Source organism: Apodemus sylvaticus, chromosome 16 (genome assembly GCF_947179515.1).
Source record: "Apodemus sylvaticus chromosome 16, mApoSyl1.1, whole genome shotgun sequence".
Classification (NCBI taxonomy): domain Eukaryota; kingdom Metazoa; phylum Chordata; class Mammalia; order Rodentia; family Muridae; genus Apodemus; species Apodemus sylvaticus.
The window spans coordinates 64,200,925-64,228,058 of record NC_067487.1 but is presented as its reverse complement, the minus strand read 5'-3'; the positions used below and the strand labels follow the sequence as shown (position 1 = coordinate 64,228,058).

The 27,134-nt window shown below is 48.0% G+C and overlaps 1 protein-coding gene across 1 annotated transcript; it reads left to right on the top strand.

Moving 5' to 3' along the window:
• On the top strand, positions 1 to 27,134 carry Gcnt4 (glucosaminyl (N-acetyl) transferase 4). Its single transcript, XM_052159977.1, has 3 exons — positions 1 to 846; positions 14,094 to 14,210; positions 25,153 to 27,134. Exon 3 carries the CDS (start codon positions 25,154 to 25,156, stop codon positions 26,522 to 26,524), a length of 1,371 nt encoding a protein of 456 aa, XP_052015937.1. The 5' UTR covers positions 1 to 846; positions 14,094 to 14,210; position 25,153; the 3' UTR covers positions 26,525 to 27,134.

Genomic DNA, 27,134 nt, shown 5'->3' with positions numbered 1-27,134 from the left:
GGCGAGACAGCTGCAGAGAAGTGGGTAGCCGGCCGGAGAGCCGCGCGACCTGCCGGCGTGCGCGCAACGAAACTTCGGTCCCCCGCGCGGTGCGGGGACCCCCTGCGGGAGCACGGTGGCGCGCCCCTCCCTTCTCCGGCGTCACCGGGGGACCTCGGCGCCTGCCCCGGCCGAGGGAGAGCGACTTCGGGACAACCCCCCGGGGTGGCGCAGAGGCTGGTTCCTCGCGCCCGGGGCTCCCAGCTCCCCGGTAGGTCGGCTTGGCCACGTAGGCAAGGGAGAGGAGTTGGGTGGCCGCGTGCGACCCCTCTCCAGCCCGCCACTTTCGCTTCCCCTCGGGGAAAACTTGCCCGCCGCTTCCCTGTAGCTATGGGGCGGGGGCGGCACGAGCCGGGACTAACAGGATCTAGGCTCTTGGCGGCGGAGCCCACGGGTCCCTGGGAGGTGGAGAAGACAGCGGGGCGACCGCAGTGAGCGCCCAGCAGATGCCGCGGCTTCGCAGCCCCACGCTGTAGCTGCCTGCAGCTGTGAGTGGTTGCCCACGAAGTTCCCGGGGCGCGCGTGGGAGCCCTCCCCGGCTTCGGCTCCACGCGGGATTTCTCCAGAGAGTGGCGAGGACAGAGGTCCTGGGAAAGTCAAGCTTCTGCTTGCGTGTCCCAGCCCGTGGCCTCTGCAGGGACGAGCTTCTTGCGTTTTAAGGTCAAGTTTTCCTGCAGCAGAGCCCGCCAGAAGCCATCCCCCGCTGTGAAGCGGCGACGTCTCCGCAGAAGGCTGGGAACCCCTGGGGAATCCCAGCCCAAGGGAAGGAACCGCAGAACCCCTTACCGACGTGGGCGTGCCTCTAAGGTGAGCCTGGTGTGAGAATGAAAGCGCCAAGCTCCCAGGTAGGGGTTGGAAATCTTGAGTGTTGCTCCAGGGCTGGGCAAGTGCAGGGGTGAGATCTGTTTGGGGCACATACCCCCACACCTTTTTTTAACCTTTAAAACTTAAGAGCAATAAACAAGAAGAGTAAGAGCTGGAATAATATTGGTTTTTGTATGACCGAGCGGCAGAGAAATCGCCTTTTAAAAATCTTATACCCATTAAACATGCCCTTGTTATTTATTAAGCCTAAATCTAGAAACTAATAGTCTGTTCTGGCAGCTTCCGTTCATAGTGCCTGGAAGAAGTAAGGTCTTAAGTGAGTGCTGAGAAGAGCTGTCTGTATTGCACTTTATAAGTATCCTGATCTATGAGAAATGCTGGGCTTGCGTGTTACTGAATTATTTTTCCCTAGTGTTAGAGAGATGGACAGAGGTGTGCCCTACCGGGAAGGCCGGAAAGAGAGCTAGCTCTCTTGGGAAGGTGTGTATACTCTTCCTCTGAAAGGCCAGGCAGGCTTAGAGTCATTGCTAAATACTGCATATGCACTGCATTTGCATATGCAGTAAGGTCGAGGGGCGGAATAAACTCGAAGGCTGGAGAACCTGTATGTGACACACTGCCTTTCTGCCCTGACTGAAGGAGACACAGGTGGTGGGAATGACCTGGTTCCCTGGGGCTTATCATTAGCACTACATAGTGTGAGTTCAGCTGAATAAGTTCAGAGATTTCCCTTAGATTGGTGCAGCAGGAACACCACCTGGAGACAATAAAATTGAGCAAGCCAGGGTCCAAAAGTCAGCTGGACAAACCTATGTGTTGTGTGATTACAGTGAGCTGGGCCCTTGCTGCGGGGCGCAGATGGGCTGAAGCTCATCTTTTGGGGGGTGCAAGCCCCTTACTAGAGAAGGGAAGGTGGCCTAAGGATTAGTAGGGATGGTTTAAACTGAGGGATTTGGGAAGTTAAGAAACTGGCCTGTAGTAAGAGTAGAGAACCAGAGCAGTTAGGGCCAGGTCCCACCCACTGAGCCTGAGAGGACAATGGAGAAGGTGTTACTGAGGAATTAGGGGGTGGGGCCAGTGACAAGGCGTGGGTGGGCCTTTGGAACAGCTTCATACCTGTGAGTGTCCTCATATGGTTGTGATTAAAAACAAAAGTAGTTGGGTGCAGGTGCGGAGGCTCCCAGGCCTAGCTCCTTAGGAGGCTGATGTAGGAGACCCTCTTAAACCCAAACACTAGGCCCTGGTTGCTGCCTGGAGAAGCAGAGACAGTGTGCAAGGATGGGTCAGAGCGGAGAAGATTTGGTATGTAGACTGGAGGCCTGGTAACATGGAAACCATTTTGCAGAGGACATGAATGAAGAAAGGTTCCGTAAGTTTGGGTGCTGCTGTTCCCAGAAACACGAAGCGCTGGGGTTGGGGCAGTAGAGACAGAGCCATCTGCTGAGTCTAAGCAGCTCTTGAGGCTCCCAGGGAGAGAAGTGTGTCCCCCTGAGGCCAATTCAGCAGCTCTGGATGCTTTTCCAAAGCTGGCTGGCCCCTGCAATAGGATGAGGTGGGAAAGTGAATCACAGGGCAGAGCTTTGAGAGGTGGTAGCCGGGCCTGGTGGCTGCTTCCAGCGTGAGAGGAATCCGGAGGAATGTCCTTGTATGGCTATTTAAGTGGGAATGACATGGAGCCAGTGGAAAGAGAAGACCTGCAGAAGAGTAGGAATTCCTCCCTTGGGATAGCAAGTTAAAACAAAAACTTTGTTGCTGGTGGCCGTGGTGGTAATTTGGTGTCAATGCCTTACAGATACAGTGTTTGGAATCTAGTATGACTGCAGTTTGAGTTTTACTTTGTAGCCACAAGTGTAATGATGTCAGGGATGCAGAGGGTGAGCTCAGGCCACAGTTGCACTTGAATTAGGGGTGGGGCCCCTGGATCGGGGCTCTGATGGCTTCTTGGCTCTGTTGCTTCCAATGCTCGCATCCTAGCTCAGGCTTCCTGGCCTTTGTAACTTGTCCTGGTCTCTGAAGTGACCCTACAGCTAAGGAAGGGCTCTTCTTCCTCGTGGACTGTTTGCAAGGATTTCATGTTTCCATGTGTATAGACTGTGGAGTGTGTGTGTGTGTGTGTGTGTGTGGTGTTGCCTGGCATACAGCAAACACTCACCAAGCCCTATGCTGTTGATTGTTGATTTAAATATAATAATAATTTCTGTGGTGTCATATATAGCACTTCCAAAAATGTAATCTGAGACCTGGAGACTGTTGAAATGGCAAAGGCCATAGAACCAACAAGAAGCAAGTTTTTAAAAAAAAAAAAAAAAAGATTTATTTATTTATTATATGTAAGTACACTGTAGCTGTCTTCAGACACTCCAGAAGAGGGCATCAGATCTTGTTATGGATTGTTGTGAGCCACCATGCGGTTGCTGGGATTGAACTCAGGACCTTCAGAAGAGCAGTCCGTGCTCTTAACCACTGAGCCATCTCTCCAGCCCCAACAAGAAGCAAGTTAAAGGGGCCATCCCTTTGGATAACTTCTGAGTAAGGGCTGTTCTCCCTAGCCTGTCAGTGTCTGGTCCTGAACATGGCTAGAGATCATCTAAAATAAGAGAATCTAAGCCATGTCTGGTACACTCATCTGGAATTCCAAGACTTAGGAGGCTGAGGCAGGAGGGTTCATAACACACTTGGGCTACATAGATTCAGAATAGTCTAGAATAATTAAAAGAGGAGGAGGAGGGAGGTGGGAGGGAGGGAGGGAGAGAAGGAGGAAGGAAGGAAGGAAGGAAGGAAGGAAGGAAGGAAGGAAGGAAGGAAGGAAGGAAGGAAGGAAGGAAGGAAGGAAGGAGAGAGGTACAGGATTCACTGCTTGCCAGAGTGTGGGGAGGCAGAACAGGTAGCATTGGTTTTAGTGGGGCTTACAAACTTGGCCCAAGCCCTTGAGAGACATGTGTCTGGTGTTAATGTGCATTGCTTTGCATGCAGTTGATATGCATTCCCGTATGCTGGTAATTTTCCGACCAGGGTCTAAAGTCTGAAACTTCAAGGAGAAGAGAAAAAAAAACAAAACAGATTAATCAAGAATTAAATGCAGCTGTCCTATCTAAACAGGCGGGAATTGTGGGCTCTGTGTGGATTTCCTCGGGATAGGGTCAGGTCTGTATTTACTCTTTCAGAAGGTGGGGAAGCCAGATATTATTTGATAAAAGCTCCTTAATGTGTTGAGGCTTTGTTCTGCTGAACACCTAGAGAGAAAATATAGGAAAACGGAGCCGCGCAGAAGGAAGCTGGGTTATATAAAGTGGCAGAAAGCAGCTTTAAGAGCCTGAGCAGACGAGCCTGAGGTGGGCAGAGAGGAAAGGCTGGACTGATACTCAGCAGTCTGAATTTTTACAAAATGTGTAATCTTAGGTACAAGCGTGTGAGGCTTTTGCTGGGTCTGGTGGTACACACCTTTAATCCTCGCACTTGGGAAGCAGAGACAGGTTGGTCTCTGAGTTTGAGGCCAGCCTGGTCTATAAAGTGAGTTCCAGGACAGCCAGGGCTACATAGAGAAACTGTCTCAAAAACATCATCATCAACAACAAAGAAAAAAGAAAAAGAAAAGAAAAACACGTATAAGGTTTTTAAATTAATAAATTTCCCTAAATTTGGAATTACTAGAAACAAGCCATTATGCCTTAAGAAAATATTAGGCATACATGGTATCAAAACCCAGACAGCCTACGTGGTGCACACAATCCTGCACATAAAAGTTGGAACATGGGCTGGAAAGATGGCTCAGCCGTTAAAGGCTGGGCTCACAGCGTTGGAACGTGACCAGTCCAAGGTAATCCGTAGCCATGCAGTCAGTTCAGGGCTAGCCTGGAGTATATGAATCTGTATAAATAAGTTAATTCATTAACTGGATAATTAATTTAAATGATAAAGCAGATAAGCAGCCCCAGAAACAAATGATAGTTTTGTTGGTTGGAGCTGTGTTCCTGTGTGTCACAGGCCAGATGCTTCTGTGTCACCTGGGAAGCACTGCTGCTGAGACCGCCCGCCCAGGGGGCTGTGTGGGAACCTCTGGAGAGGCTGGGCCCAGCCACCAGCTCCCATCTATTCTCTAGATCCTCGGAGCAGCTTCCGTTCCTCGTGGTTGTTTTTTTTTCTCTTTGACTCCTCATCTTCTGGTTTCCCTCATGAGGGTCACCGTATTCAGGGCAGACTGCTTCAGTCCCTCCCTTACCATCCTCGGGAGGGGAATACTGAGAGACACAGAGCCAGTCCTCAGGTTGTCAGCTGTCCCTTCCTGGTGGCTAGGTCTAACCTCAGGATAAATGCTCGGTCAGACCGCTTGGGGCTTCCATCTTCTACAGTCCTGTGATTCTCAGCCATCCAGGGCAATGGTGACTTTGTACCACTCCCTTTTTCCTTTTTCTGCTTTGGCAACCTCCTTCTGAACAGTGACTCATGCCAAGTGCAGTGAGCCAAAACGAAGAACCGAAGAACCGTTCTCCACGGATGCCCCTGCATTGGTCAGCAGTGGGCGTGCAGTTGATGTTCAGGGCCAATGCATTCACTCTGCATTCAGATGTCATCCTTCCGGATCCAAGTGTGACAAAACTATCTGGCCGGGTGGGTCATTAAGGTCCGGGCCAATGAATTAATGACATTTGAGTTTCTTTGTTAGTGGCCCTTCTCGCAGCTAATGAGGCACAAACTGGCGTCTCTTTTGTAGTCCTGTGGAGCCAGCACGAGAAGAATGACCCTGGTCTGTGGTTCCTGGCTGTGGTCGCCTTTGAGTCTCTGCTATTCTGAAAGTCCTCTTTTAGTGTCAGCCCTGCTTATGTAACCCTACCCCAGCACACAGCCCCTGGTCCCAGTGGTCAGCAACCGCCAGTGAGAGTGGCTTGCTTCTCTTGGGGGCCTTGGCTTGGGGACTGCGGGGGGGGGGGGGGGGGGGGGTGGGCGTAGGTGACACAAAAGTGAATTCAGGAAGTAAAGCTTGTACATTAGAATTCCTCTCTGCTTCATTTCAGTTTCCTGCTGGAGTCTCCTGTGTGTGTGTGTGTGTGTGCGTGTGTGTGTGTGTGTGTACACTCGAGCACAGGGATGGGTGGGGTGGGAGTTGTTAGCCCTCTTAGGGTTAATTGCAGACCTAAAGATTGACACCATCTACCTAAGAATGATCAATAGCCTATGGGTGATGCAATGAGTCTTATGGGACGGTGGAGCTCTCCTAAGAAAATGAAACTAAAGATGCAGTCCATAGAAACCTGACAAACCGTTACCAGCTAAGAAACTGGGACAAAGGCCAGAGGCCTTGGGAGGAGGTGGGTGGAGAAGAATGGCGACCAGGAAGGACAAGGCAAGGCGAGCACCAGCACCACAAGCTTCGTGCCGTTTCCATGAGAAGCCAGGCTCTTGCTCGTTCTGTGTGAGAACTCTGCCCCTTAATTAAAAACAAAGGTGTAGTAATTTTTGTATTATGAATGCCTACATGCATGAATATGTACCACACATGTGCCTGATGCACACCACACAGAGGCCGGAAGAGAGGGCCAGATCCCTGCAACTGTAGTTCCCGGTGCTTACCTACCGCCGTGTAGGTGCGAGGAACCAAACCCAGGTCCTCTGCAAGCGCAGCCAGTGAGTCCTCTTAGGCCCTGAGCTGTCTCTCCAGCCCCCTGACTCCTGCTTTCAAAGGTGTGAAGGCTGGAACACTCTTGCTCCTCTGATGGTCAAGTGTGGTAGGTCAGGAAAACAGTAACATACTCCATGGCGGCATATTGTGTCCTGAGCATGAATGCTCTCCACTCGGATCTCTTTTGCTTGTCACTTTCTCTGCTATCCAGCTTTTTCTTTCTAATCTAGTTAAAGGGAAACGAAATGTGATCATCCTTTTAGCTAAGATCTAATCGTGCTTAGGCACGGCCTGTCGGCCTGTCTCGTCTTGGATGGCTTATGCTGTGTGGGAACGGTGGTGACAGGCAGTGATGTGTACGTAGCGAAAGAATTCAAGACAAAACAAAACAAAAAGACAGGACCAGAGTTCATTAGATTCTCGAGTATAGCTACCGTGAGCTAAACCACCTGCCCAAAGGCATTGTGGGGGCTGCAGTTGTAGAGGGTTATACTCAGGCTTGATGCCAGTGTTACTGCGCCCTATTTATTTAGGGCTTATCAGATAGATATCTGTGTGGGGCTCTTATCTGGTTAGGCGTCGTTATTTTGCTGAGGAGTAAGTTTTCTAGTGTGTGTTAAGTCTCCACGGGGTTGGCTATCTGTGCCCTGCAGCCTGAGTCACTAAGGGTCAAACGCTTGATGGGCTGCGCTGCTCATTAAAGCCAGGAATTCCCTGCCTTGCCTTGGGTTGTGAAGCTCTAAAGTGGATCTCAGCTAATGTGCTCATTAAAGTTAACTCGTTCTGGCCCTGCACAGAGGCAGCAGGGTTCTGAGCCTCAGCCTGTATTGAGAGGGCAGACATGTTCCGTGGGCCGCTCCACGTCTCCTGGTGGTCTACAAGATGGAGAGAACACAGGGCAGTGACAGCAGAGAAGCACTCTGGCAGGCCCATAGCAATGGCACAAAAAGAACACCGGGCTCTTCTCCCATCCTGCCACTTGCCCGTATGAATATCTGAAAGACCCGGCCAGGTGACCACATCCACACCCTCGGTGGGACACCTGAGCAAAGGAAGGACCTAGCTCTGGGTAGCCACACAGTCCACCGGGTTCCTCCTGCCGCAGCCTTCCCAGCCGTCATCCTGCCCTCCCTCAGCTGCCAGATCCAGACACTTGCAGCAGATGGGTCAGGAGAAAGATGTGGGGCGATATCCAGACCGGCCACGAGTCAGGCCGCACAAGGAATGTGGCTGGGATGATACGGGGTTTGCTCAGCTGCAGGAAGGAGTGGGAAGCGACAAGAGAGCCTAAGAAAGGATCATAAGGAAGCCATCACCGTAGCCAGAAAAGAAACTCATGTGTCTTAGTTAGGGTTTCCATTGCTGTGAGCAGACACCATGACCAATGCAACTCTTCTACAGGTCAGCATTTAATTGGGGCTGACTTCCAGGTTCAGAGGTTCAGTCCATTATCAAGGCAGGAACACGGCAGCATCCAGGCAGACATGGTGCTGGAGAAGGAGCTGAGAGGTTCTGCATCTTGATCCATCTGCAGCCAGGAAAGGACTGTCCCTAAAACAGCTAAGAGGAAGGTCTCAAAGCCCACCACCACAGTGACACACTTCCTCTACACCTACTCCAACAAGGCCACACCTCCTAATAGTGCCCCTCCCAGGGATAAGCATAATCAGTCCACCAAACCATGAAAGAGACATTTCCAAATGCCAGCTACGCACATTGTCTCTGCGCACTGTGACAATTGGCCCTCGTCAGCCACACGACTGAATTAAGGAGGTTGTCTAAACTGGTGAAATGGGGGTGTCTGCAGAGAGGACTGATCTGTGGGGCAGTGACGTATTTTCAGGATGGGTAACGCCTTTCCATCAAACCTCCCAGAGAAAGGGTCCCTCTGTCTGTTCCTCTTCTTTCCAAACAAGCACAGTTCTTGTCTCCAGCTTCTTGGGCTTTCTAATGTGAACGCAGTCCCAGCGACTCTCCAGGGAGCATCCAGCTTCAGTGCCAGCCCTGGACTGTCGAAGTTCCCAGCTTCCAGGACTAGGAAACTCCCAGGCTGTCTGCCGCTCCCGAGTGCAAACCCATCATGGACTCCACCACCCTGTGTATGCCAATTCCATGCACCTTTTACATAGTGTGTGTATGTGTGTGAGTGTGCACATGTGAGTGCATATGTGTGTGTGAGTGTGTACATATGCATTTGTGTGTTGTTTTTCTAGAGAACCCTGTGCATTAGTCACTGAGGACTTCAATTCCGTTTCTGTTTCCTCAGTGTGACACTGTGCACAGTGTGTCCACATAGTACTTCCGACCGTGTGGCAGGCACACAGTACGTATTTCTTGGATGGATGGGCAATGAAATCTCTTGTTTCTTGAAGAGCTAGAGTAGCAATTGGCAATTGATTGCTGACAGGCAAGGAAAGGTTAGTTTTCAGACTGTGGCCCCTGGTAATTCTACCACACTGCAGTAGGAAACCACTGATCCAGGAACATATGGGCAGTTCATAGGGGACTTGATGGGTTAAAAAGCCACAAAGCTGGACAAATAGGTAGGTGAAGATGGCTCTGGGAGGGGGTTGGGGCAGGGGTAAATAAATCAAACTGCATGGCATAAAATTCTTTTTTTTTTAAAGATTTATTTATTATATGCAAGTACACTGTAGCTGTCTTCAGACACCCCAGAAGAGGGCATCAGATCCCATTACAGATGGTTGTGGGCCACCATGTGGTTGCTGGGAATTGAACTCAGGACATTCAGAAGAGCAGTCAGTGTTCTTAACCGCTGAGCCTTCTCTCCACCCCAGCATAAAATTCTGATTGATTAAAAACTCCCTTAGAAGAAACAGGGAATAGAGTATATATTCTAAAGAAGTGTGAAGCAGTAACTCAAGTTATTATGCTCCCATCAAGTTATTTATGTTCACAGCAACATGGGAGCACACCCCGATATTTACGACAAAGGAACGAGCTAGCAAAATACAGTATATCCTACAGTGGGACATTATTCAGCCTCCAGAAGTGAAGCTTTGACACATGCTACCACATGGATGAATCATGAAGATGTTACCGTAGGCCAAACACTGGGCAGATACTGTGTGACTCCTGCTGTGTGGTTCTCGAGTGGTCAAAGTCATAGAAGCAGTGGTATGGTAGCAGCCCTGGGCTGTGTGGACAGGAGAACTGGGAGTTGGTATCAGCAGGCCCAGAGTCCAGCTGGAAAAGGACACAGTTCAGGGAATGGATAGTGCTGCTCACCGCATAGTGACATGAGAGTCCGTAGGCTGCAGAGACAGACTCTTAGGGACCGCTGAAGGGACCCCTGCATGCTCTGTGTCTGTCTGTATGGAAGACGCGTGACATAGACAGTTAATGCCTATACAGTTGCTATTTTTAAATGGTTAACGTGATTACATCTTGTGTTCCATATATTTGACCACCATAATTAGAAAAAAGAATATCTTTTTTAAAATTATTACATTCAGTGTAGTGTGTGCACATGGAAGCCTGAACACAGCTTGTGGCTCTCGTTCCTCTCCTTCCCCCTGTGGGTTCTGGGACTCGGAGAGGTCATCAGTTCTGATGGCAAGCGCCTGCCCCAGACGGATCTAGAGGTTCAGAAAATATATCTTTATGATCTCATTAGTTTATTAATATAGGATAATAGATGTTTCGGGGTTTAAGAAGGAATGGCCACAGCACGGAGTGGGGACTCTCTCGACAGCTTTAATCCTGTCACTTCACCTGTCTCATGATCCAATGAGTCCCTCTTTCAAAAATGTACTTTCAGAATTTCAGACTTGGAGATAGTTGTAAGTACAGCTATGAGCCCCCACCTGACAGCCTTCGATGCTGAGAAGTAGAGGAAAAACAAAACAGAAAGCCTTTGCCTGTGGAACCCATAACGGTCACCACGTCAATAACAGTTTCTGGATGTGGCGTGGACTAGGTGCTTTGAGCAGGACTCCCTGCCCTGGGTTGCAGGGCAGTGGTTGGTATTAGACCAGCTGTCTTAAATACCTCTAGGCTGACAACCAGCTATCCAATGCCCCGCCACAGCGTGCTCAGGGCATTAACTACTGTGTCACCACTGTGAGAGTCAGAGCTCGAATTATTCTTCCTAGTCTAGGAGGTAGAGGCCAGCTCGTCAGGACACCTCATTGGTGGTGGACTTGGGACTCAAATTAGAACCACTGGTTCCCAAATCCCAACTTGTAGGATGCACTCAGGGATTAGCTAGAGGGGGCAAATGTGTGGCAAGTTGGGAGATGGGGCCAGAAGGAAGGGGCGAGGGGCACACTCCTGGCTTTGAACTGCTCAGAGTATTTTTGAGCCACATGGTACTGACATCTTTTATTGAAAACCTGCCCCAAAAGTCCCTGTGTGATAAAACCTCTCAAGAAGGGAGCCCACATACAGGGTGATGCTGGACGCTGTGCGGACTGTTGCCTGTGACTAACAGCCACCCAGAGCAGGCTCGCCATGTGCACGGATGTTTAAGGGAAGCCTTGTCAGCCAACTGCCGTTCTCGCCAGCGCTGGAGTTAATTTGGTAAATCTTGCAGGCTGTCTTCCTTCAGATGTTTACCTAAAGCCTCCATCTACCTCCAAATTTAGACGGATGAGAAGTTCAGCATATTCAAGACATATTTTTGCACTTGACTATATACAGGATTATGCTGTTGGACAAGTTCTCACTTCGACCTGATTTAAAGTTCATTTAGAGAGAGGAGAAGCGTGGTTACCCTTTTCCTGTGTTCATCTTTCAGAGTGCACGCTTCCCAAATGTGAGAGGGCTTGTTTGTCTCATCTGACCAAGGCTCAGGGATGTGTCTACTACTGTCAGCTCAGTGGCTTGAGCTGAGGCCGAGAGACCGATGGTCTATACTGTCTTCGTCAGAATGGCTCTAGCCATCTTGCTAGAGCTCCAGGGTAGAGAAGTAGGAGAGAGAGGAGAGAAGCAAGATGTTCTTCCTACTGAGAGCCATGTTCCCCCCAACCTCGGATTCTTTCCAACACTAGCTCTTCTATATGGGAGGTAGGAAGAAAGTTTTCAGTTGCCCATTCCTGTCGCCAGCTCTAGAGGGACTCTGAGAGAAGACAGGGGGGTGACTGTTGAGGGCAGCCTGCCAGAATCTTCCCCATGGCTCTGTTTCTGAATTCTTTCGAGTCTCTGTTCTGGCACTGACCACGTCACTGTCCATCAGAAATCTGGTCTGAGTGTTGATTTCTGCTTTGCATACAACTACATGCTTAAACAGTAAGCTAAGCAGGCCTTGTGTTTGCCTGTCATGTCACCTGTGTGTTACAGCCCATTGTAACCTGTGGAAACTATGGTTCAAATGCAGCCTGGCCAGGCATGCCTGCTGCACAGTTGCCGTGGGATTTTCTGGATTGGGCTTCTGCAAAGGGTAAAAATCTCTGCTTTGGAACTTCTTATCTTGGCCATATTGATTCACACACCATGGATTTTCTTCGATCCCTCCCCACTTAGTTTTGCATTCCTGGACTTGAACTTAGTATTTATGGAACTTACATACAAGATTTCAGGGCAATTTGCATATTTTAAGCCAGCAGAACCTTGCAATCATAACAGAGGTGCCCACCTTAGCGAGAATGTGGAGGGGGGGAGGTGTGTGTGCGTACACACACACACACATACATGTGGGGGGTATGTGTATACACTCACATGTCTGTCTCTATACGTGCATGTGGATGTGCACATGTCTGCAAGGTTGTGCATTTGTGTGTTTGTGTTTTGTGCACATGTGTGTATATGCACATGTGCTGCTGTACATATGAAAATGAATATTGTAAGTGTGCATGGTGGATGTGTGCCTGTTGCACATGTGTGTGTGCCTGTGTGCAGATGTGAGTATACATGTGTATGTCTGTGTGTCTGTCTGTGTGTGTGTGTGTGTGTATGTATGTGTGTGTTGAGAATCTCGAGGTTTAGCCCAGGCTGTCCTCTCACTCATGATCCTCCTGCCTCAGACTTTGGAGTGCTAGGATGACAGATGTGGGTCGCCATGCCTAGATGATCTTGACTTGATTAGTACAGAAGCCAAAGTTGGTGTCTTTGAGTTCCCGGTGTGTTGATTGAGCCTAGAAAAACAAGCAAGCAAGCTCTTCTACCTGAAATAGAGAGGATCCAACCCACTCAATAGCAGCAAGGCCTGGGCCTCTGCCATTTCTGGGAGTGATACCTTGTTCACATGTTTGTGCATGTGTGTGTGCACATGTTTGTACTCATGTATACACAGGCACTCACACATGCAATGTGCACAGACACCCCCATGCACATTCACAATACTCATTTTCACATCTGTAGGAGCACATGCACATATACACACATGTACAAACACACATACAAACATACATACTCCTTGGCTTGTGCACAAACACACACACATACAGAGCTTCCTCTACCTTTCCGTTATTTAAGGGCATAAATGCATATGTGGAAATGAGTTACATGTCTTCAGCTAGCTACAGAGCTTCTAAAGAGTTAATTTGAGGGAATAAAATATGGAGTTGACTCTATTGATACAAAAATAAATGCTTCCAGAGATCCAGGAGATAGGAGGAAGGGCTCACATCTACACATCGTGGATGAGGAAAGGTCTTTTCTAACACAGTAAAGTTCACTTTTAAAAAAATAGACAAAAGGCTTGGGGTGGGTGGCTCAGTGGGTAAGAGCAGGTGTTGCATAAGCAGGCAGACCTGAGGACCTGAGTTCAAATCTCCATTACTCACGTAAAAACCAGATAAGCCAGTCATGACCATGTGTACCTGTAACCGGGACTGGGGGGAACAGCCGGACCCCAGTGCTCAGTGGACAATCACCTCGGTGAAATAGCAGGCTTCAGTTTCAGGGGGAGATCCTGCATCAGGTCGGTTAAATGCTGTGGGAACACCTCCTCTCCTGCTCTGTCTGGCCTTTGCATACATGCAAGAATGCACTCACACACCACCACCAACAACAACAACGTTTATGATTCAAGTTTTCTGCTTTATAGAAAAAAGAATTTAAATATATTTGACCCACATTTTAAGGTTAGGACACGGAGCCTCAAAGGCAGCTTGGTTCTCATTGTACCTAGGCTCAGCGAAATGGGCAGAAGATGGAGAAAGAAAGAAACCCTAGGTCTTGGTCAGCCCTCTTCTGCCGTCTTTTGTGCCCAGACAGGCATGGTGTGGCATGTAGGCTGCCATCCAACTAACATTTGAGGGTGTAGGCATTTGGGGAATCCTTTTTTTTAAATGTTTGGAGACAAACAGCATTTTACTCCCTCAGGGTCTTGGGTGTGAAGAACTGGAAACGCCCTGGGCTTTGTGATCTCTGACATTTTAGATCCTGCTGGAGCATCTTGGCACCGAGGTGGCTGTGCCAGCTGGATGGTGATCCGCTTCTGCTCTTTACCTAAGAGGAAACCAAGCGTCAAGCTGGCCTCGAAGATTGCTGTAGCTACAGAATAGTAGCTGATTTCTGTGCCTTTTTATTACGCTGCGATGACCCAGATTTCCCGAGACCTTGAGGGACCACTCTCAGTCGAGTCAAAGCGTCCTGCTAGGAGTTACTCATTCCCCACGTGACCTTCACACCCTGTGATTCTCCCTAGATCCCAAAGACTCCGGAAAAGGCACTGCAGGCAGCATAGAGATCTAAGGAAGCAGTATGGAGAACGACTTTCATGTCCCACACTTTCATTGAGGCCTCCGGTCTTGCTATTTTGCAGGTAAAGTAACTATTTTTAAAAGATAACGGTCAGACTCTTTATACAGCCACACTGAAGCGAACCACTGGGCATGAAACCTCTCAGTAGTCACACACCCTTACCTCAAATAGAGCCTCGTGAACCATGCTGAGACAGCGTCATTGGACATGGGATCTCTGTGACAGGGTTCTGCAAACCCGGTTTCTGTGTTCTCACTGCTGTATAAAGCTCGGGGTGGCTTTGCTGGTTCTGTGCTCCTTTGGAGTGACATTTCCAAACTGAGATCAATACAGAGCCACCACAGAGAGTCACCCCTAAAAGAGTGGGGGCTGAGAGGAGAGATCTATAGCTGTCACTACACAGAGCATCACCGGCACTGCCACGTGGGGCATTGGTGCTGCTGGGGCTTTGTGGTGAGCGCACTCCTAGGCGCCTCTGGAAGAAATTCTTTGGCAAGCAGTCTTTCAAAAGAAATGAGGAACCACCTTCCTGTCTCTCACAATCAGGGAAGATCTGGTTCTACCTAACTCTGAAGCCTCCAGGGAGAATTCTGTCTGAAGCCTCAGTTGAAAATTACTGTCAACAAAAGCAATGTTGCCAAAGAGTAAAGAATGAGTAATGGTTTAGAATGTAGGGTACAGGAGATAATGGCTTCACTCCTTCCAGAAAATAAAACAAAGAATTACCTCTCTGTTTCCCCCAGGAAACTAATCTTCTTAGGGAGGTCCTAAAACCTGACATTTGCAGACCAACATCTTTCTTCTATAGCTCTTTCATAGGCATTGTGTCATAGGGCCTCCACAATAGCATTGTAGGCTAGAAAAACTATTATCCTGCTTAATACTTGGGGCATAAAGACTTGCCGATGATTAATACCGTGCTAGGTCACTTGGGGAAGCTTTAGCTAGCAGAGCCCAGACTAGGATGTGGGTCTTCTGGCTTTGTACTGCCAAACAACTGCAGTCTACGAGGAATGAGTGCTCTTAGTGCTGGAGATGGAGGAGTAACCCTTTGAGGACCTCATGATCCTGTCTGAAGACAGATTATAAACCAGGCTGCGCCAATGACAGCAGAAGGAGGGAGTGTGGGGGCCGAAGGATGGGTAGGCTGGAGAGATCTGACAACGGTCATCAGAGAGAACCCAAGTGACTTATATGTTTGTTTTTCTACAACTTGAGAACCTTGGCAGGCCAGGGTCTAGGGAAAAGTAGTTTGGATTAAGAACCAACAAGAACACAGGTCCTGAGGCCAAGAAGACACTGGGGTTCTCTTAGAAGGCTTCAGAAGACCAGAGCACCCAGAGCTCGTGAGAGAGGGGAAGAACAAGCTGTCCTTGCACAGGAAAGGATTTGTTCTCAGGGGAGGGTTTGGCCAATAGGGTGCAGACGTGAGGGGGCGTGGTTTAATTAATCCTGAAGAATGGACTAGAAGAAACAAGGGAACCCAGTTGGGAGGTTGTTCCTCATGCAGCCAAAGTTGACGTGACTTGGATTAGAGTGGCCCTCACAGAGCCAGGAAATGAGGTGTGGCTCAAAATTACGTTTTGGGTATAGAACCATGATCCTACAGTATAGGGCTAATATGCCTTCCCAGTATGAAATCTCTCCACCACCTAGAGATTAATAAAGATTCTTTAATAATAAATAGTACACGTCAGGCTCTGGCGAATGCACAGAAGGGAGCCAGCCCTGAACAGAAACCCCTGTCACCTTATACAGCTGCATGTTCTAAATTACTCTTGGAGCAAAATGTTTCATGGGGACAGAAATTGGAAAGTTTGGTTATTTGGATGAGGGAGAGATTTAAAATGTAAAATATTGTTATAGTTATCCTGACATATAGACCACGGATGCTTTTCTCACACAGCTGTTAGCCAAGACAGAATTAGCTTTTCCTGATAAGAAAACCAGGGGTCTTCCATTAACTAAATTTTGCTTTGTGTAACTTAGTATTTCCTAAGCAGGCTTAGTAGATCCTGATAACATCATAGTAGTTCCTTTAGACACTGAGAGGCTGAAGGGCAGGGCTGAGCTGTGGCTGGTGATAAACGGGCCATAGTTGAAATTCCTGGCTCTTCTATATATTACGAGCTAAAGTAAATTACATATTTCCTGTGACTCATTTTCTCATCCTGAAAAGCAGAAATAATGATTTGTCGAACAGTAACAAATAGCACTGACATTCTGCATAGACCATTAAGAAGGGACGGGGATGTGTCCATGGACTCTGACATGTTGTTTTAAAAAACAAAATCCCAGTCGTTCCATTTTACCCATGAAGACTCAGGAGCCAGATGCTGGGGTGAAAACCTGCTAGTCAGAGAGAGAGAGAAAGCACCCAGCTGACCTTCCTACTCTGCTACTGGACATTCCAGAAGGAAAAAGCTCCCCCTTTTCCACGCTGGCTGTCTTAAATACCCTTCAACTCAAAGGCCCTCCTCTTTCCTGGTTTTTCTTATGTTCACTGCCTGTCAGATGGTTAAGCAACCATTGCCTCTTGACCTGTCTTTGACTTTATTTAGCTCTTGTTTACAGAAAGCTTTTGAGTGAAAGGTGTGTGCTAGGACTGAGCCACACCACAGCAAGGGGTTTCCAGTTCACAAATTTGGAGTTCGCAATGACTAAATATGTCAGTGCAGCACTGAAAGCATGGAGAATGTGGTTGACTTTGGTCAAAACTATCTTAGTAGTGAGGAATAGGGACCCAGGGTGTACTGGATGCCACCATGAAGAGCCCTTATTAGGCCTGGGGACCCTACCCTCTGTGGAGTCCCTTAATCGACACCAGTTGGGTGGATGCATATCACTGCAATATGAATGTACCCTTCCTAAAGACATGTTGAAACTTAACTGCCAGTGTGACAGAATCAAGGCGTATAGGAGGCTAGGGCAGTGTCACACATGGAATTACAGTGACCTTGTAAGAGGTCCACACGTGTGCCCTCCTGACTTCTGCCATAGAGAGAGCACCACAGTGAAGGGCATCTTGGCAGAGCCATCCCTACATGTGAATCTGAACTTTGCTCATGGCTTCCCAAATTACAGGACCATGAGAAATACGATTCATTATTGATAAACTCCCCATTTTATGGTATTTTGTCATAGCAACAGGAGCACACTAAAACACATATGTAATGGAGAAATTATGTTCGCAGCACCCCAAGACTGATGTGAGGCTCTGTGGACAGGCCGGCTTCTTTCGGGGAGGACTGCGAACCTAGTCACCTCTAAAGCCCTTTCGGGTTTAAGACTTTACATTTAGTTTCTTTGGGAATTGTAGATTTCACTAAGTATTGGTGGAAAGGACCTAGAAGAAAGAACTCTGTTATTTAAGGAGTTTTGTTGTTACTGAAAAGCATGTTGGCTGTTGTTAGAAAACCTTCAACAGCTGGGCAGTGATGGCACACACCTGTAATCCCAGCACTTGGGAGGCAGAAGCAGGCAGATTTCTGAGTTCGAGGCCAGCCTGGTCTATAGAGTGAGTTCCAGGACAGCCAGGGCTACACAGAGAAACCCTGTCTCGAAAAACAAAACAAAATAAAACGAAACAAAACAGAAAACCTTCAACATTTTACAGACTCGGGTGAGAACAGGACTGGTCATGTATGTTGTGAAGGACAGCAGTGAGTAGGACGGGGCCTGCACAGTGAGGCTGCCGTTTGGGTGGGGGCGGGGTGGGAAGCACGTGCTGTCCTGGAGTGTCTTGCCAAGTTATGGATCACTGCAATACAAGCTGTCTGTCTCTACCACTTCTCAGGCTTCCTGAGTTTGGTGGTTTTGTTTGTTTGTTTTATGAAATGAAAATGAAAACCCTTGTCTCGTCCTTGTAAAGACCGTAAACTTGCCTTCCCAGGGCTGTTTGTCTTCACATACATTGCATTATCAGCCTAGCCATGAGATCCTTGTATTTTACATAGGTGCTGCGTTTGCCTGCTTCACGCTGTGACAGCTATTACCTTGGCAATGTTCCTTCTAGACTAGAACAAGAAGTGTAAGCTCATGGAGAAGCTTGTCTTCTGACTCTTCAGCACAGCTCTTGGGGTACTGTGGAGGCGTCACGGAAATACACCAGAGCTGAGTCACCCTCCCACCTAATGGTCCCAGTCCAGAATTTTCTGTGGTCGGAGATGAGCAGGCCATCATGGAGAATCAGTGGCCTCGCTGAGGTCAGGTTCTGTGGCATCAGTTCATACAGCTATTGGCCATCAGGGTCCCTCTGTCTAGGAGAAGAATTCGTTTTTTATTTATATTTGTTTCTTTTTTTAGTATACTCATCTTTATACTTCTGTCCTTATGTGGTAAATAATGATTCTCCTTTGTAAGGCTTTAGAAAAATATTCTGACATTCCCAAGTTAATAAGCTTTTTCATATCCTATTTTTCAAGTTGACATATAATAAAAACAAGGGTGGGTGCGTTGAGGGAATGTTCTCTGCCTCAGGGGAACGTCCAGAAAATGTTCTAAAATATTTAGAAATTCTCAGACAGCCCCAACTGCATAGCGACAAGATGTGAGCCAGGCATCACTGGTGACTGGATCCCTAAAATTAGCTTGTTCCTCCTCTTCTGAAGGATCCTACTGACTGAAAATTGATTAATCTCCCCCTCAGCCCATCGGTTGGCCTGGGCCTAGGGCCTCAGAGAGAGATGTGACTTATCACCTAGGTCCCCATAGGGTAGCTCCCCATGCAGATTCTTTCTCTGACAGGCATAGTTTACCATGAGTGGAATTGTCTGTCTCTATTTCCATACAGTTATGTAAGACTTCCAATGGAGGAGGTTTGGAGTAAGATGTCAAGATCTAAACCATTATGGAAAACATAGAGAATTTGTCTTCGTATATCCAAGCGATGGGGTTACACAGAAGGCTGAGTAGGTCTGAGAGCAAGACTTGCTGTCGTCAAGCCCCAGCCCTTTTCACAGCAAGACCTTGAACACTTGGAGGTTCTTACAGATTTGAGGCTCTGGTAAAAAAAAAAAAAAAAGGAATCTAAAGTTGGGAAGACTTGGAGCAAGAAGAAAGTCCACTGTTCATAAGGAATGGGCGTCCCTGCCTTGACCCGAATGCGCTAAAGGAAAAGGCCTCGGGAGGGCGCTGGTAGGGTCCCACCCAGAGACGCTTTGGGCTCGCTGTCGTGGAGAAGTCTCCCTAAGGAGAGATGTCTGCCCTTGCCCTTGGGTAGAAGTTTATCCGTCTCAAGTTCCACAGCCTCTTTACTCATAAGAGACGTCGGCAGGTATTCAAGGGATTGAGATAAAAACCATGTTCTGAGTGAGTCCATGTCCACAACAACGCTTATTAAGTTAATCCTTACAGAGTTTAGGATGGAGGTTGTCAGACACTAGTTTTAAATTAATAGTGGATTTGTGCTGAGGCTTTAGACTGGAAAGATAGGCAGTCAGCTGGATGTAGTAGAGCTGGCTCAGCTTACCTGAGGTTCTGGGCTCCATCTTCAATGCTGGAAAAGAAAGGCAATAACCATTAAGTCTGGGCTTAAAGAAGTTCTTGCCATCCATCCTTAGAACATCGCCACCTCCTGCCTTGATCAGAAGAGGGCTGGCTAGGGCAGCCATGTTCCTAACATTGTCTACAGAAAATGACCTTACAGATTCTCTATTTAAAAGCCAGTTTGGAGTAAGATGGCTGCTCACTGGTTAAGAGCATGTACTGCCCTCGCAGTGAACCTGAGTTCAATTCCCAGAACCCATGTCAGGCAGCACACAGCTTCTTGTGCGTCTAGCTCCAGGAGATCCAAGGCCCTCTAATGGCCTCTGGGGGCACGTGGCATTCCTGTGTACATATCCCTGTACAGATACACATGCATATACATGAAACTACAAAATAGAAGTCAGTCTTTTAAGATAGGTAAACTCAGTGAGTCCTGTATAATTAGTGCACTGAAAGAGTTCCAAGAGGTATTATAAGCAAGCCGGCCATGGGTAAGAAAGGGACTTAAAAGTGAGGGAAGGTTTTGTAAATCTTGTATTGTAACTAAATTTTTCATGAACTCCATAATCAGCTATGTGACCTCATATGCAGCATACAATTTAAGTTACCGAGCATGGGGGCTGGGGGAGACTAGCTTTCCAAATCCCGTACTGGGGAAAAAAAAAAAAAAGACAAAACTGACTGTCAGAGCGGTTAACTAGCCACAGCTACGGAGTGCCCTTCCAGGGTCCTCAAGCCCAGTTCGGTGACATCCTAAAGCCCACCACTTCCATCTCTTTCTCTCCAGTGTCTAGCAAGCTCTGTAAATTCCCAGAGTTCACTATAAGCTTGAAATTATTTTTCTTTTTTAGATTTTCTTTTATGTGTATGGGTGTTTTCCTTACATGTACATCTGTGCATCACGTGTGATATGCCCTCTGAGACCCAAAGAGGACACTGGATCTTCTGGACATGGAGTTACAGAGAGTTGCGAGCTTCCAAGTGGGTGGCAGGGATCTATCCTGTGTCCTCTGGAAGAGCGGCTAGTGCTCTTAGCCACAGAGCCATCTCGTCAACCTTCCGTTTGTGGTTGGCAAAAGCTGAAACTCTCTCAGTCATTTTTCTCCCCAGTCTTCCTACTTTTGTTCCTGATTTTCTCATCCCCCTCCTTCTCTGGAAAAGGGGGACAACCTCTTGGTCTGATGGCCTGGGGCCCCAAGACTGCTAACTTAAAAGATGGGTGCGCAGCTGCTGGTGACTGCTGCCCTTGGCCCTGCATGCGGGTATCGGCACGCAGCTGCTGTGGATTTCAGCACTCACTGCTGCTACTGCTGAGATGGAGGGTTCCTGGGAGACCTGGGGAGAGTGTTGCTCAGGGAAGTGCTTCCTGTCTCCACTGTTGGGGCTTTAGTGAGGAATGGTCTTCCCTTGAATCATTATAGACCTTATTTACGTGAGCTATATCTGTCAAACCTCCCATTATTATCTCCTTCCAGTTTGGTTGTCATGGATAGGAACCTGTGTCTATGTGGTCTAGGAACCTGTGTCTATATTGTCTAGGAACTTGTGTCTATGAGGTCTAGGAGTCTGTGTCTATATGGTCTAGGAACCTGTGTCCATGTGGTCTAGGAGCCTGTGTCCATGTGGTCTAGGAACCTGTGTCTATATGGTCTAGGAACCTGTGTCCATGTGGTCTAGGAGCCCGTATCTATGTGCTCTAGGAACCTGTGTCCATGTGGTCTAGGAACCTGTGTCTATGTGGTCTAGGAACCTGTGTCTATATTGTCTAGGAACTTGTGTCTATGAGGTCTAGGAGTCTGTGTCTATGTGGTCTAGGAACCTGTGTCTATATGGTCTAGGAACCTGTGTCCATGTGGTCTAGGAGTCTGTGTCTATGTGGTCTAGGAACCTGTGTCTATATGGTCTAGGAACCTGTGTCCATGTGGTCTAGGAGCCCGTATCTATGTGCTCTAGGAACTTGTGTCTATGTGGTCTAGGAGCCTGTCTATGAGGTCTAGGAGCCCATGTCTATGTGGTCTGGGAGCCTGTGTCTATGTGATCTAGGAGCCCGTGTCTATGTGGTCTGGGAGCCTGTGTCTATGTGGTCTAGGAACCTGTGTCTATATGGTCTAGGAACCTGTGTCCATGTGGTCTAGGAGCCCGTATCTATGTGATCTAGGAACCTGTGTCTATATGGTCTAGGAACTTGTGTCTATGTGGTCTAGGAGCCTGTGTCTATGTGATCTAGGAACCTGTGTCTATATGGTCTAAGAACTTGTGTCTATGTGGTCTAGGAGCCCATGTCTATGTGGTCTTGGAGCCTGTGTCTATGTGGTCTGGGAGCCCGTGTCTATGTGGTCTAGGAGCCTGTGTCTATGTGGTCTAGGAACCTGTGTTTATGTGGTCTAGGAACCTGTGTCTATGTGGTCTAGGAACCTGTGTCTATGTGGTCTAGGAGCCCATGTCTATGTGGTCTAGGAGCCCATGTCTATGTGGTCTAGGAGCCCATGTCTATGTGGTCTAGGAACCTGTGTCTATGTGGTCTAGGAACCTGTGTCTATGTGGGTCTAGACTCCACAAGGCAACTTCCTTGTCTACCCAGGTGAGAGGGGAGAGTCCCCTTCTTCTATTGGAAGCCACTGATAATGTAACTGTTTTATACTCCCAGCCAGCAAACTGCTTGCCTGCCCATAAGCCTAGAGAGGAAAGTAGCCACTATGTACAAAAGGACTGTCCTCCTAGGAATGATGTGGCCAGCTTGAGGGCCAGCTTAGCCTAGCCTACCCTCAGGGCTCCTTTCCATCCTCTATGAAGTGTCATGGGTTTCCTCAGGTCTAGGGTGCAGGCGGCAGGAAGACAGAGGGGCTCTAGTTTGTAGATGTTGGCCTGACCACCTTCACCCCTGAAGCTCATGGCCCTTGGGGCCCTGCTGGTTTCTGCAGAACACAGTGGATAGGCACAAGGGCACCATGAAAGCCAACCTGAGGCTGGAGGTTTTGTGTGTCTGGGGCCTCCTGGGGGAGCTTTCCCTCTGTGGAGCCCAGGATACAGAACTGATTTCTCGGCATGCCCAGCAGCATGGAAGGAAGCCAACATCCCTGTTTAGGAATTGGCAGGAACTCATTAAAATCAGAGGGCAGGCTGCCCCGCCTCCTTTCTGTTGATTTTTTTTTTAATTCCACTTTTGGCAAACCCCTTTCTTATTCTTTGTGAATCTTATACAGCATGCTTTGATTATATTAACCTTCTGTCCCCCTGTCCTGGTCACCCAACTCTGTGCCTTCCCCAGCATTGAGACGTTTTTAGCTAAAGCACTGTGCTTGGGATCGGGTGCTTTTATTTTGGCTTGGGACAGGACACTAATACTGGAAGGAACTTCTTTCAAATCAAATGCTGTCCCAAGCCAGACAAGCCTTCCTCCTAAAAGTTCCTTGGGGAGCTGGACAGACATTCTGAGAGCCAGACCGGGCCTGGGCTGTCCCAGCACCTCCCCCTTGTCTTTTGAAACTCCCCTTTGTTCCTCCCCAGAACAGGCCAGAGCGGGAGTCAGAGCGGTTCCAGAGGGCTTGTCCCAGCACCTCCTCTGGGGCTGGCCTGTTTGGAGCAGCAAGCCCTGGCTTCCTGCGCACTCAGACTCTCCAAATCCAGGGCTGGACCCACGAAGAGAAGGAACGGATGTTGAGGCCCTGGCAAGGAGCAGAGCTGGCCCTTATCTCTTTATGTGAATGCGAAGATGCTCGTTAGGTTAACGAGCATGGCCGATGACTCCAGGAGCCTGTGTTAGTCTCCATAAACATCTTCCCACTACCACAGGAACAGATACCTGAAGTCAGTTAAGATCCCTGACCTATAAAGCGCGCTAGAAGTAGACTGCTGTCTTTCCGTGTTTTATCACAGTGTCTCCGTACACATGTGCCCAGGCTCTGACCCCGTGTGTCCGAATCCCACTCCCTGGCTACATCAGGCCTTCCCTCTGTGGTTGCCTGGGGTCCCTTTCTCAGCTCACTGCTATCTTTTTCCATGCCCACCCCTGCATTAGGATCTGCAGTTCCACATTTATGTGGCTGACACAGAGAACTCTGCAGCTATTACTTGTCAGCCAAGCTTGAGTGGTGACCTTTCTAGTTCCCTGGCAGGCATTTCCAGGTGGAGATCCTAAAGGCACTCAGCTCAGTTCGGTCAGAACTGGTCCACTCTTCTCTCCTGTATGCTTTCAGTCTCCACAGATGGTGAGACACACCACCACCACCACCACCACCTGACTTAGAAAGCAGTGAGAGTTCTCTAACGGTTCATTCATCTCACACACGAGTTGACAGGTCAGGTCATACGTAAACACGCCTTCCCCACCCCACTGCCAGGTAAAGACCCCACCTTGGTTGAACAGCAGCCACGGCTCAGGGGACTCAGTTCACTATCCGCTCTTAGCTTTTGCTCTTCCAAACCCAGAGTGAGGCTTGGCCACTGAGGCAAGAGGCCAAGGCTTCTGCTTCTTGTATCAAAGCCACCGTGGAAAATGGACTCTTCCTCAGGCAAAGCCACACCCCCACTGTGCCCAGGACATTTTTAGAACTCTACTCTGAGTGAGCGCTGGACGTTTTCCAGTCTGAAGGTCATTCTGCTAATCCCTGTGAGGAATTGGTGACCAACAAAGAAAGAAAGAAAGAAAGAAGACTTTTGCAGTTTCTACAATCTCTGCATCTTACCGTCTGTATGCTGCTAGTTCTGAAATGGGGTCCCTAACAGACTTCAGGCCTCCATCTGATAAGCATCTGAAACTAAATAAAGTTAGATAATTTGGGAGGTCCCAAGTGAGTTGGTGACTTTCTGAGGACCTCTTGATCACCTTAAGTTTTCTTCTGCCCAAAGCACAGTCATTGCCCCTAACATACATAAGACTAATGCAGACTGCAAGTGGCACACTGTGCAGCCCCCCTTCTGCATCTGCGGGTTACTTGTCTGCAAATTCAGCAAACCTCCCATTTGAAAAACCTGAAAAAGAAACTTCTAGAAAGTTCCTAGAAATTTTAATTTTCCCTGACCCAGGTGCTGTATTAAATCCATGCAAACAAGCGTTGTGTGAGTACTGCAGTAGTCTTATAAATTACCCAGAAACAGGAGGGGTAGATAGATAGGACATGATTTATAGGCTGTATGTAAATATTAAGCCATTTTATGTTAGGAACTTAGGCATCTGTGGATCTTGGTTACCCCCTGGATCCAGCCCTCAACCATACTAGGGAACAACTGTGATTATAAGCATCCACTGTGCTTAATAACCAACATCTCTCAAAATGAGCTAATATTAGATAACTCTGGCTATCACAAGATTCCATGGTTTACTATACTTACTTTATTTACTATATTTTATTTCATTATTTCTGGATTGGTTCAAGGACTTTGCTTCTTTTTTATCTTTGCACTCAGCACTCCATGGGGTGTGCAGTAGATAGCGCCCAGTAAACTCCAGATAAACTGAATTGATTTTTCTCTCCATATCAGATAATTAACAACTCCTGTCCCTTTCTCCTCTGCAGAATGAAGGTATTCAGATGCTGCTTTAAATACACTCTCCAGCAGAAACTCTTCATCCTCCTCCTAACCCTGTGGCTGTTCTCCTTGTTAAAGCTCCTGAATGTGGGCAGGCTCCTCTTCCCTCAAAGGGACATCTATTTGGTCGAATATTCCCTGAGCACCTCGCCATTTGTAAGGAACAGGTTCCCCGCGAGCGAAGATGCGGCCAGGGATGACATCAACTGCTCGGGGGTCTACGAGCATGAGCCTTTGGAAATCGGCAAGAGTCTGGAAATCAGAAGACGGAACATCATCGACCTGGAGGACAGTGATGTTGTGGCGATGACAAGTGACTGTGACATTTATCAGACCCTAAGACAGTATCACGAGAAGCTCGTTTCAAGAGAGGAGGAAGACTTCCCAATAGCCTATTCACTGGTCGTCCACAAAGACGCCATCATGGTTGAGCGGCTGATCCGCGCCATTTACAACCAGCACAACCTTTACTGTATCCATTATGACCTGAAGTCTCCAGACACATTCAAAGCTGCCATGAACAACTTAGCTAAGTGCTTCTCCAATATTTTCATCGCTTCCAAATTAGAGACTGTGGAGTATGCACACATATCCAGGCTCCAGGCCGATTGGAATTGCTTATCAGACCTTCTCAAGTCTTCCGTTCAGTGGAAGTATGTCATTAACCTATGTGGGCAAGACTTTCCCCTAAAGTCAAATTTTGAATTAGTGACAGAGCTGAAAAAACTCCAAGGAAGGAATATGTTGGAGACGGTGAGACCACCCAGCAGTAAGATGGAGAGGTTCACCTATCATCATGAGCTCAGACAGGTGCCTTACGAATATATGAAGCTTCCAGTAAAGACGAACATCTCTAAAGGCACGCCCCCTCATAACATTGAGATATTTGTGGGCAGTGCCTATTTTGTTTTAAGTCAAGCATTTGTTAAATATATTTTCAACAGCTCCCTCGTTGAAGACTTTTTTGTCTGGTCTAAAGATACATACTCTCCTGATGAACACTTTTGGGCCACCTTAATCCGGGTACCAGGAATGCCAGGAGGAATTCCCAGATCATCCCAGGACGTCTCTGACCTGCAGAGTAAGACCCGCCTGGTCAAATGGAATTACTATGAAGGCTTTTTCTACCCCAATTGCACTGGCTCTCATCTTCGAAGTGTGTGTATTTACGGAGCTGCAGAATTACGGTGGCTCATAAAGGAAGGGCATTGGTTTGCTAATAAGTTTGATTCTAAAGTAGACCCCATCTTGATTAAATGTCTGGCAGAAAAGCTTGAAGAGCAACAGAGAAAGTTGATTGCTTTGTCTTCAGAGAAGTTCATTACAGAGGGAAACTCCAAAGCCACACACACATCCTAAGATGACTGAGGGCCTGAGTTTGTCTGATAACAAAGAGTTCTGTGAGATCACACCCATGCCACGCCCAACAGCATCTGAACTCAATAGTTTCCAAGGTTGAAACTTATATAGATTTCCACACCTGGGCTTCGAGCCCACAATTGGCTGGTGTTTAAGTGCTGGATTCACTTGTCTTGCTAAGTCAGAGATGTTAAATGTTCAGTGACATCACATTTATTTTACACCTAACTGTGCACCAGGCACTTTATAGAAAGACACGCAGGAGTTAGTGCCCTCAGGAAGCAGTGTTTACCCTCCTGGTGTGGCAACTGTTGTTTATTTCCGTGTCACGAGGGTGCTACTGAAGATGACTTCAGGATGTGTGCTAATCTTACAAGCCACTCCTTCTGGAAAGCGTGGGAGTGTGAAGCCAGCCCTCCCCTTTTCTCAGTTCTGCAACTGAGATGGTTTTTTTGAATCATTAGAATATTAGGAGGAGAGATTCTACTACCTCAGAGAAGCTCAAAGAATTGTCCGATCGCCCGCTTGCCAAAGTATAGTTTACCTTTTTGGTGCCTCACTTTTCTGACTCAGGGCAGAGGGAGTAGGTTGGTGTGATGTCTGTGGGGTC

Bases quoted from the DNA above. Each gene is read 5' to 3' on its own strand.
- Gcnt4 (XM_052159977.1), top strand. From the start codon at position 25,154: ATGAAGGTATTCAGATGCTGCTTTAAATACACTCTCCAGCAGAAACTC.